The following is a 12,616-nucleotide window of genomic DNA, read 5'->3' on the forward strand; positions in this document are numbered from 1 at the left end:
TGTTTAAGCTCAGAACCAGTTGAAGCCTATAAGTTGAAATGCAAAGGCAAGCTTTATCTTTTAGTATGCCTTAGAGTTCCACTGTAATATTATGTGTGGATTTGATTTGTGAAATGCCATCAATGTATGTGCATTTAACAGCTGATTACACAAAAGGAAGATAAAGTACAATAATTAGTGGGAGAAGAGAACCTTGACACTAAAATTATAGTTTTGCTGACCTTGCAAAATTAAAACAATCCAGCTAAACCTTTCTATAGACCCTTATTTGAGCTTGTTTGAGAAATAAATGCATAAAAACAAATTACCAACTTGTTTTATATAAAAATAAAGAATTTTTATTTTTCTTCTAGAAAAGTGCAAACATGTACCTTTTGGTCACACTTCTCAACACGTAACAAACTGTTGAAAATAGAACAGTCATGGTCAAAGGAGGAAACAGATGCTCTGGTTCAAAATACATGGATCCGTTTCAGGATATACACTCAGCTGGTTATTTGTTCATTCACCCAATAAGTACCATAGAGGTTGTCCTTGCTTTCTTGTGGAATGCACTGGGTACCTCTCTGGCACCTAAAGGAAGTCAAGTTAATACAATGTTTCCAGTACAATCAACACTGCCGGATGGCTCGTAATAAACAGAACTTTAAGCAGTCACTGGACTGTCCCTCTCTTTAACTGATAACAATTTCTATTTGAGAATCTATTTCGTGCTTTGAATGTTTTCTTTTTCAGATAAGCATGGAAAGTACTTATCGCAAACAAACAAAAATAAAAAAGGTTAACATACACATATTAAAGCATTATAAAAAAAGAACAAAACAAATTTAAGTTAATTTAGATAACTGTACAAAAATATATATACATTATATACAATAATAATAAAAAAACAAGATTACAGCACTTACATTGGTATGCTACAACCTTTCCAGTCTTGTAACAGACATAGTTATAGTTCCTCCCAATATTTGTACTTAGGGGTTTTTAAAACAGCTGTCCCACAAGGACGGCTTTCTTCAGAACAATAAGGTAGTTGGGGTATAAAATTCCAGCGGTCACTGACATAGCGCCAGCTCATCATATACTGTAAATAAAAATGTTAAGAGCTTTTTTTTCCAGTTAAGCTTAACTGGGCTCAATGCAGATTACCAGATATGTTCAACCTGTGGCCAATATCTGCTGCTCTTGTTAAGTGACAGTTTCAGGTCAACAGCAGGTACAGGTCACATGATGAACATCCCTATCTTGTACCGTAATTTTGGGATTACAGTGACAGCACATTACACTTGAGTCAGTGGCTGTGGCTTTTTTTGTGCCAATTTCTTCAAACCAACGACTGGGGTCATTCAACATTTTAAGTCTTCAGAATAAAGACTTATCATTAAACAAACTTAAATATGCTCTTGTGCTATACATTTAGGTTTAGCAATGAGATGCAAAGTTATTTCAAGTGAAAAAGTCTTTGAAATGTGGCTCTCTGGCTCTATGCCATGTCCCCATACATCTTCCGATAGTACATGGCCTCAAAGATGTCATTGTCTCCTGGACAGTTGGAATGGCATGCACATGTCTTGATGAACATCATGTTCTTCTTCATGATCTCACCATCAGGGCACTTGAACTCAACTGGAAGAGTAGCTGTTCTGTGAGGAGTGCAGCAGCGACCATCAGTGCACACGCCGCAGAACTTGGCTCTGTAGGTTTTTACGCTGGTGCAGCCAGAGATTTCAAACTTCACTGGTTTTGAAATTTTTGGTGTACGGATGCACTTTTTACCTTTCTGTAAAGGAAAACAAAAAAAAAAACAGACATATTAGATTGATTTAAGTTCTCAGTTGATCATAAAAGCAACCTATGTTCAGGTCTGATGCATAAAAAACATCTGTTATCATTGAAGCTTTCTTATAAACTAGAAACCAAACATGATAATCTCTGACATTGCTTAACACATTTATGCTCTACTTGCCCTTGCAAGTACCCTTTCTGCTCTTAATCCTGTAGCAGACTGATGATGGGAGTTGAAGTTTAAGAAGAGATGGGAAGTAAACAGTTTGGGGGTGCTTAAGTTAGACCATAACCTCTTTAGGATTTCAAGTCCCTATTTCAAGTCATCATGTTTATCTTTTCTAACTCAGCCCTGCATCTGTAATAAAAGTAAAGGGCCATTGCTATTTACCTTAATGTTCTCCTCTAGGTCGGCTTCACAGGGTCTGACCATGCACAGTCTGCTCTGTTTCTCCAGTCTGCAATGTTCATTGTCATTAGTGACCCTGGTGGAGATTCCCATGCCACAAGTCTTTGAGCAAGCGCTCCATTCAGTAGTCTGTACTAGGCAGTTGGCGCGGATTAGGGATGGGTCAGGACCATAGGTTTCTTCCATTCTGAAAGCTGTAAAAGAAAAAAGCAACAGGTCATTAATAAACCCATTAAAATCTCATCTCTTATACTTCCTAACAGAGCCCTTCTTTAACATTACTTAGGTTTAGTTAGAAACATGCAATATAACAAAAACTGTTAACTAACTACATTTAATAATGGATAAGTAAATGCTACATACTGCTTGGTTGCTATGGGTTGCTAACAAACTTTGAATTTTATATTGTCTTACCCCCTAAATACTTATATTTGCCAATGATTATATTAAAGCATGCAGCAGAGCAAGCCTAGCTGTTGTTCTTAACCCATTAAAGGTAACTTTAATGGGTTATAAACTCAGTTATCTTACTAGCCTGGGTTTAAGCAGACTTAAGCAGATTTTAACTTTAGAAATGTTTACTTACCAGGCAAAGCAGGTCCGACTAAGGTTCTCTCTTGAGGCTGATCGCAGACCCATTCTTCACAGCACTTGCCAGGCAGTTTCACTCTTCGTGGGAAGGGGCACTCGGGGCTGGGCAGTCGGATGTCCATGCTGCAAAGTGGGACACAGCCCACACCTCCATCGATACAAGTACATTGGTACTTGCAGCTGCTCTGAAAAGACTCCCCACTTCTGTACACAGTCCCTCCAAACACACAGGGGGCACCTTCCCTGGCTGCAAACAAACAAGCAAACATGTCATTGGAATCTGTGAGTATAGTCAATAGCATGAAGGCTAACGGCTGCTGTACATTTGGTAACATGACACTAACATAACTGAAAGTAAGACAATAGTTCCTAGCTACAGACTTTGATCAAGCAAATCGTTGATTTTAGGTAACTAGTACATATTCAATGTTTTTTTTTTTGCTTGTAAAATTACATTCTGCTTTATTACATTAAAAGATGAATTATGTTACTGCTAGGGCTACAGTTCTATTAAGTGATTGAGCCTGGAATGAAACTCACCAGTGCAAACTCCAATTTTCCTGTTCACTCTGGATCCAAAGTCACAGAAGAGCCCTTTGTGTGGGTCGCACACATCTCTTTCGGTGCACAGCTCCCCCAGCTGCTTGGCACACACCTTGCAGCAGCCACAGCCATCCTGCACCAGGCTGACTCCAGGATCACACACAGGCACTTTATGTGGGCACTGGCATTCCCCATTACACTCCTGGGCATCAGATACCTACAGAGCAACAAATAAAGGACAGTTAGAGAGGGGAATATGGAGCATTGCAACATGGTGCATTGATATACAGTAAACTTAAAAATCAGAAAAATATGAGGAAAAACTCAAAAATCAGAAAAATAATTTTAGCTGTAGTAGCTTTCATATCATAAGCAGTGGAACGCTTACCTATTAATCCCTTTGTTAAGGCTGATTCCCCCCTTCAGTTAAGAGTAAACTACATATTCATAGCAGCTAGTAGTATTGGATGGTAAAAATGTTTTGACTGAAAGTTCAGCCACAGCATAAATATGCTTTAAAATGGTATTAGGCTATTGCTGATCTACAGCTCTCAGCTTCCCTGGAGAATACAGGGATTTACAGTACAACTGTTAAAAAAGGGAAACTGAATTGCAAGAATCTTCCAACCTACAGTTCTTCATCTATAACAGAACTACATCTCCCAGAATTCTCCATCAGCTGTGAATTTGTGTAGTTAAGCAATACTAGCAGGATAACAGTAGCCATGAGGCTAAGAAAGCTTGACTTACCCAGCAGAAGAGAGCGAAGAGGAGCACAGCTGTCACTTTTCCTGCAGACATTGTACAGCAGCAGATCAGTTTTCTTCTACTCCAAAGAAAAGTCGTTCTCTCAAGTCTTGATCTCAAAGTGATCTCGTTGGCGATAGTGTAGTTCCCTTAGTTTCTTTTCTCTCAAGCCTCTTTCCTTTTCCCTCGTTTGCTGTATTTGGTTCCTTGTCTTGGGAATTGGAAGAGTTGTTGTGTGAGGAATGAGCTGAGGGCTGCCCCTTTTATACTCTTCTGGCTACAGAGTCTCGCCAATGAGCTGAATGGAGTCGCACACAAGCACAGACATTCCTGACATTCCTCCCCACCTTCCTGCCCCATCAGCTCACACCGGATTGATCCTGACCCCTTGACACGCCGCATTCCTTCTGTCTGAAAAAAACCCTGGCACACTCCGCTGCACAAAAAAGGCGCTGTATCCCCACCATCAAATAGGATTTTCTCCTTGGCTTTTATATCATTTTCACCCTGTGTTCTATCATTTTATATGAAAAGGTGGCTTCAGACATGTTTTCCTATGGCTAACCTCTGGCCACGACTGTGTTCCCAGAAACACTTTCATGTTACAAGTTTCAGGTTAGCACCCCTACATACAGTTACTGATCTAAAAGAGACATTTTTGCGTGTAATTCATAAGCGGATTGTAAAAGGGGAAGTGAAAACCCTCAGGAAAATAATTGGAAGTGAGGAATGTAATCCCTCTGCCGCCAGTCAACAACCACTTTGCTGCACATTTGGTACAAACAGCTCTGTAAAGTCTTTAGGGCACGTTTGTGTTTTGGTTGCACTTGATTGTAAGTTGCAAGTATCCTCTGTTTGAATATTGTCATTACTGTGGGATTATCTGCCCCTCTGTAACAGTCAGTGTAATATATTTGCAAAACTCAATCTTCTTTGAAAAAAAAGTGCCTAGTATTCCAAACTAAATACAGACTTTCATGGACCCAGACTTGACTGGACCCCTTACAGCTATAACCCATACTCGCCATTCCTCAGTTACTGCACTGTTTGCAGAATGAATTGAGTGAAAAGAATAACATTTTAGGATATTTTTTCATCTCATGCACCACACACATAAGAGAACTGCCACATTCACACTCTTTGATTGTTTGTTTTATTTACTAACATAGATGCTACACTGTTCCAGTACTGTAACCTTTAGAAATGTCTAACCATCAGCAGGTAGAATTTACTGGTCACCAGTTTGAAAGCAAAAATCTAATTGGTTGCTATAATTTACTACAAGGCCATTCATTTAATTACATTTTTATAAAATGCTACTAATTTATTCAATCATTTTTTGGACAAGCCCCTGACTCTCACAGTGTAAGACAATTAAGGCTAATAATATGAGTTGCTCATGGCTACACAGATTTAAGTTTCTATGAGAGAGGTGTGTTATCATCCCTTTTCCCTATATATTGTTTCATGGGCACTTTAGAGAACCAAGTATATAATCCAGACAGAGGCAACCTTTGCAATGCCACATCTTGCAAAGCTATAGCTCCAAGCAATTAAGTTGATTAACTGTAGTTTTGTAACATCTGGAAGTTTCCTTTTCCTGACTACATTTGTATATATCAGGTATGGGCAACCCGCATTATACAGACTTTGACTGCTGTGGAGGAAGTAGGAGTTGTAGTTCTACAACAAATGAGGATCTGGTATAAATTATCTCTTCAGCTGCAATCAACAGGTATTACACCATATATTACAGAAATAAATTATCATAATATGATGTGGGGTGGGTTTAAGTTCGAATTCCTATCAATTCTTGTAGCGCTGATTGGTTTGAGTAAGTTGTAATATTTGCTTTCTTTTCTAGTGTTTGGTATGCCAGAGGTTTTCCCCGCCTTATTACTCTGCAACCTCAAGTGCTCAAGAGGTTAAGAATGTCAGTTTCTCATGCTTAACTAAAAATAATGTGTGTGTTAATACAACACTAATGGGTGTTAAGAGGAGGACAGAGAGTAGCATGTAATATCTGTTAATAGGTATGATGTCATGCACAAAACAGAGTCACTAAGGTCAGCTAGGGCTGTCCCTATCATAGATGCAGGTCACTGACTGAGAGATGATCCCCTCAGTACATCAGATACAGTTAAGGACCATTCCACCCCATTTTCTCATTGTATAAATTTCTGGCTATGGTTTTCCTTAAAAAGCACTAATGTATTCTATAACATTAGGTTTAATGCAGGAAGTAATTTTTTAACAACTTTCAGCAGCCAATAGTGAACAAAATAAAGAGATAAAATGCATAAAATTGCAGACTGATGCATAAGAATTTTATCACCATACTAAAAGCCATTGGGCAGTGACAACGTGCATTTTGATCCCTATCTTCAATAGGGACAATCAATAAGCTTCTTCCATGGGCTTCATTTTTTATTATTTCTTTTAGAAAAGTGCTTGTCCATAAAAAGATAAAAAGTTATTTTTATTTCTACAGAAGGAAGCTCAGAATTTTATTTTTTTAAAAGAGATTTTGGTGTTTTACAGACACATACAATAGTTAACGTGCACTAATCCTGACTTTCATGCAGGTGTTTATATAACAAATTCCTTCAGCTGCACATATTTTTCTGGTAAAATGAGGAATTTAGTTCACTTGGCAGCACATTTATATTTACACAGCTATATACAGTACGTTTACATCTGCTTCAATTGCAGCAGTCAGTTTAGTCGAGTCTTGTAAAATGTACAGGTGTAGATCTTCTGCATTCTTTCCTTTCCCTCTTTTTTCCCTGCTTTTTCCAAGTCATTTGATCAGGTATCAGACAAACTGTACCTTAAAAACTGGAGCGACTACAGGAAAGAGACTAGACTTGAAGTGTTTGTGTACTTAAAGATGGAATCTTGCACATTTTCAACTTTCAGTCACAGATATTTTCTTATTAGAGCAACTGGAGGTCCGTGCCAGCCCTCAAAACGGAAATCAAAATCTCCCAGAGAAACATACCCAAGGAATGTATAACTGTAGCCAAAAGCTGTACGCAATGCACAGACAGAGGAAGTCTGGCCCTATATGGAGATCTGCACACTGTGCTATTTATCTCCTGTCATAGCCCAAACACTTGCTGAAGTAGACACTATTTCTAGCTCTCTGAATGGTTTCACAAATGTCTACAAAGATAATGCATGTACACTACTTCCTGTTAATAATACAACTGTCCCATAGCTGGCTGTCTTTTTGTGTTTTAGAAAGAAATGCTACTGTTCATACACAATGTTCTAAAAGAAAAAAATGAGCCTGTTCTTGCATAGATGTTTATAGCTAAAACTGTTTCCGCAACTCTCAAATCACTAGATGCAAGTTCATTTATGTTGTATTTTATTATGCAAAGAAAACGGGAAGCTGGGGGAGTGGAAGTAAATACCATACTCCAATATTCCATATTGTACCCAGGCAGACGCAATGGCTTTGGGTGCAGGCACAGGGAAAGGCTAGTAGCAGCATAGGGGCTGATTCTTGGTCTGTTTATTTGCAGGCCGAAAATCAGGCCGATGTGGGGGGGTCCTGTAACTTTCAGTTTGAAATAGTGTAGCATAAAATGATAATGGGTTAATTTGTGCCATAATATAACTGATGGCTCATCTGTTACTGAGATCTATAGACTATTCTTAGGAGACAAATGTAGGCTGGTTTGACATTGGTGACAATCCTTCTTTGGTCTAGGATCTCATCAAAAGGAGAAGGAAGGAAGAGGATTGCTCACTTGCATTAAGCCCTGGCTGGTCACAGCTTTCTCCTAACAGGAGCACTTACAGTGGTTTCAGGTAAGCGATTACTATCACTGGAGGGTGCCCAAGAGTGATTTAGCCTTTCCTTGTCCTTTAAATTTACAAATATGAGCCTGTATTTACAATTGGTAAACTGTTAATCAACAGCCTAAATGATTCCTGCAGGTCTCCTCCTGTATCAGTCATGTACAGATCAAAGCACTCTAGTTGTAATCCAACTTCAAATTTCAACATTACCTATCAAAAATCTTAACTGTCACTTTGGCTGTCAGAGGATGTCATAATATAACTTCTATTAATCTCTATGTAAAGTGCAGTAACAAATAATAACCATAATATCACATATTTGTTTTTTTAAAAGAGACCAGTAAATGAAAACTGCTAATTGGTTATTATAGGCGATTAGACTTTGGACCTTTTATCATATAACCCCTATGTGTCGAAAACTTCTAGAGACACGGAGGTAGTAGCTACTGTCATGAACCCCTGTTTCTCTGGTAACAGTATACTCCTGTGCAGCATAATAATAGTAGATTAAGGTATTGATATAATAGCTATTAAAAGATATTGCCAGTAAGAAATACTGGCAGCCGTGACTGTATTATGGAGTCTAGTAGACAGTCCCTGACTCACTAAAACTCATAAGCCACAGAGGCCTATTTGGTTTCACGAGGAGCAATCCAAAACCAATTTCATTCGACCGTTGGAATGTTTGCTCATGGACTATTTACTAGAAGCGGGTTTGGTTTTTTTTTTATTTCACCCATAAAATGTTTTTTCCTTCTATATTCATAAAAAAACAACTTATCCTGGATTCTGTTGGTGTACTTTAGCACATTTTGTTGTCAGATGTTTACTTGCTCACAGTACGATTTTTTATGTGTCTGGATTGTGTGTGTGGCCTGTTTGTTTTTCGCTCTATATACATACAACAACTTCTGTTTTCAGGATACTCTGGAAGCTTCTTTTAGCCTGTGAGAACAGACTTATAAAACATAAAACCAGTGGAAACAATATCAATATTAACTCCCAGAGATGCTATTTATGGTAACTGCAATATACGTAGCTTGAGGAAAGAATATAAATCCATTTGCTTTGTGAGTCAAGATGGTACACAAACACTCACTATTTAATGGAAATTAACTCTAATCAGTTATTTATCCAGCTTTTGTGCTTCCCAGACAGCTACACCCAATGATTTAATTGCCGTCATGACTGAATGGGCTCATGGAATGGGGTATGTGGTTTATACAAATATGACGCGGCACCTAGTGACGCAAATGGGAGAACATGTTTCATAATGCCAGGCTTTGGGTATCCTGGGATTGAACTTTCTATTTATCAACAGCTGTCTGTGAAAAGTAACAACTTTCAAATCGGCCATAAGAGTGTATTATTTTTACTGCTGGTTGAGAAATATTCAAGCTGTTTCTGACAGGAAGACGAGAAAAAGAAAGTGCAAAAACATACTCCTTTCTGTGAGCATTATTACAAACATGGGGATTCCCTCCTGTCCTGCCATATTCTGGATTTTTATGATAACACAAACCCAGTAGACTGTCTCACTTATAATAGTAATTTTAATAAAGGGAAAAATGCCTCATTTATAAGTAGTGGTGTCTGTCTTAATTTCCTTGAAATACACAGTACAATGTAAAGGCATAGTTAATGTGTGCACAGAATATTTTTTGAATATCTACATATATTTAAATATACACATACAAATAACTGGCATAAACAATGGAACACTACTTTAATGTTGAGATTATCTGACTGTCGATTTGTGCAGGACATCTGCAATATCTCATGACCCGTCTTAGCTAATAGTTGCATATTCTTGGTGGAACTATTCTCCATATAGATCTATGAAATAGCACACAATATTTATGACACTGGGTATGCTGTTATAGCAATGTCTGTGGTGTATGCCCTTTACCAGGTACGGTATAGCTCTGCCCCATTTAGTAGAAATCAACTCTAATTACTTATTTACCTAACAGCTGAACCCAGTGATTTAATTGCAGTCATGACTGAATGGGCTTATGGAATGCAGTGTGTACTTAATACAAATATGACGTGGCACCTGGTGACACCTATCAGGCAGTGAAATGGCATCTTTGTACAGGACATCTTCAGTATCTTGAAGTCTATCTCAATCAGCAGGAGTTGCATTTTTCATGTTGTTGGAGACCTTCTCTATATAGCACATAGTATTTATGATCATTAGGGATATTGTTCTTGTGATGTTTATGGTAAATGCCATTGACTGGATAAGGAATATCTCTCATTTACTGTACGTATCTGTAAAAATTTACAGGGCGTGAATGCTCTATACACACATTAAGTTACACAGCCCTAATACTTTATATATTTAAAGGAAACTATTTGAAAAACATATTTACTACTACTTATCATGCTACTTTCCCCTATTAAAGGTGGCAGTCAACAACTGGAATGCAAATATTTATCTCTGCTTAGAAGGATTGTGATATTTGTGTGATAAGTTCATACATTTGTTAAACTAGATAATTATATAAGCAAATATGGAAAGAGATGCAGAGCCCTCTAACTGATTTGTTAATCCACTGTGCACATGAATTGTAAAAACAAAGAATTTAAGTATTCTGTTGGGTGCCTAGAAGTGCCACGAGGGGGAGTAAGAGCATGGAATGGACTAGCACAGAAGTAATGAAAGCCAAATTGTTACAAATCTAGTAAACAAGTTTGTGTTGGAACAGATAAAATAGTTTTCCCTGCCTTTTAAATATTTCTTCTCTAATATTTATAGAACAATTGTACACATTACACGTTACAGTCATACATGGGTATTACAATTAGGATACAGTACAGTTTTGAAGCTGGATGTAAAACTAAGCATTGGATATTTATAAATATGAATTCCTAAAATTCAGTTATATTCAGTACCTCTGGCCGAAAAGGTTTAAATGGATATAGATTTGCAAACGTTTAGGTTTAGAAGTCTTCCTGATGGACTCATTTATGAACAGAAAAGGGAAAGGTTCAGGCATGCATTAGACTGCACAAAATACACCCCATTAGAGTTACAAAGCCCCAAATGTTAAACATACAATAATAGGAAATGAAAAAGATTTCAAAGAAAAACGTATTTCCTAATCGTTTGTATGTATAACTTTATTTATAAAGCACCACAAGGGCACGCAGCATTGTACTATCTTACATTATACAAAATTACACACAGGGAGGACAGGTGTTATAAAAAATACAATAAATAAGTATAAATACACAAGGAGTGCCATGTGGTATGAGACACAGTAGGAAGGAGGTCTGTGCCCCGTAGAGCTTACAATCTAAGTGGTTTATTAACATACAGGCACAAACTGGAAGGTATGAGTGCACTAGGTATAGGCATTTGCCCTTAAGCGCAGGACTAGGCAAAATAATGTTTTAGTGCTCCAGAAGGTAGCATCTGAGTTCCTATTTCAATTTCAAATTTCCCATAGACTTCTATTAATAACATGAAAAAAGACACATGTCCATCAACTTCACCCTTTTATGTCTAAATGAAATGCTAGGAAGGCAAAAAAAAAACCCCACCTGAAAACACTCCAATTTGCCTCAGAGAGGGAAAAATTCCTTCCTGGCTCCTAGATGGCAACTGGATAAGCCATTATTTTCAGTAAACCTCTATTTTCTCACTTGGTAAAACACCAACCAGTCCCTTCTTGAAGCTGTCTAACATACCTGCCAGTACAACTGATTCAGGAAAAGAATTACACAACTTATCAGGGCCATTCCTGTGGCTGCTTCTGGCCCCCCTAAGCACTCTGCACTTACCTCTTTGCTGTTGGAGTGGGTCAAGAGGGGGCTGAAGTGCTAGTGCAGAGATCGATATTATGCTGTATGAATAAATTGCATACACATTTTTTTTTGTCACTTTCTAGGACTTTGTGTCCTAACTAAATGAATCAATACAATATAAATACAACATATATTTGTATTAGCAGTCTTGAAAAGTTGGTTTAATTTTGTGTTACTATCTCCTAAGGTGTCTGCATATCTACAGATTATGAAGCATTCAACATGCAAATCCAAGTGGCTTTAATCAAATAGCTTCTGTAACGTTTCTCAATTAGTGTTTTACGCAGGTTTTGCTTGAAAAACAGCCATGGTCTCCAATGTATTGTGTGTTGAAAAAGTTGCCACAAAAAAATCACCATGGATTGGAAAAAGACACAGCAGAAAACGCCTATTGTCTTTAACGTGTTTTGAGAATTTTCAGTGTTCTGTAAATTTTTCGGTAAAGCAAAATGGGACACATTCACCCATTACTATTCTCTATTATGCGGGCATCTTCAGGAATGAAGCAATATTTTTCCGTGTTTGCCATGAGTTGAAATTTTCACTCTGTGCTTTGTGCAGTTTGTCAAGGCTTTCTCCTTTGCCAGTGATTCCTGTAATTCCACCATATCCTGTTAAGTTTCTCTAAAGCAAGGTTTTCTGATCTTGGTGCAGGTGTCTTATCATCTTTTCACTAGTTGTCAAAGCACCAGCTTTTGTAATAAGAGCAAGCATTTTTCCCAACATTAGCAAAAGTGCTATAAACATACAAAATAAGACCTTGCATGTTGGGCTTCTATAAAAATTGAAATTTCTGAAAGCCTGAGAACCGGAATCAGAAGGATGAGGTTGAACTTGATGGTCTTTTTTCAACTCTATGTAACTATGTAACTACTTACACTTTCATCATTTTGAGCCAATGTAGCCATCTTTACCTAC

The 12,616-nt window shown here is 37.7% G+C and overlaps 1 protein-coding gene across 1 annotated transcript; it reads right to left on the minus strand.

The window, feature by feature from the left end:
* Positions 1 to 315: 315 nt before the first annotated feature.
* ccn2 (cellular communication network factor 2) lies at positions 316 to 4,278 on the minus strand. Its single transcript, NM_001015042.1, is given in 5 exon segments — positions 316 to 1,780; positions 2,177 to 2,388; positions 2,781 to 3,032; positions 3,326 to 3,545; positions 4,079 to 4,278. Coding segments are annotated over 5 exon segments (1,032 nt in total). The 5' UTR covers positions 4,130 to 4,278; the 3' UTR covers positions 316 to 1,483.
* Positions 4,279 to 12,616: the final 8,338 nt, after the last annotated feature.

The sequence above is a fragment of the Xenopus tropicalis genome, chromosome 5 (assembly GCF_000004195.4).
Source record: "Xenopus tropicalis strain Nigerian chromosome 5, UCB_Xtro_10.0, whole genome shotgun sequence".
NCBI lineage: Eukaryota > Metazoa > Chordata > Amphibia > Anura > Pipidae > Xenopus > Xenopus tropicalis.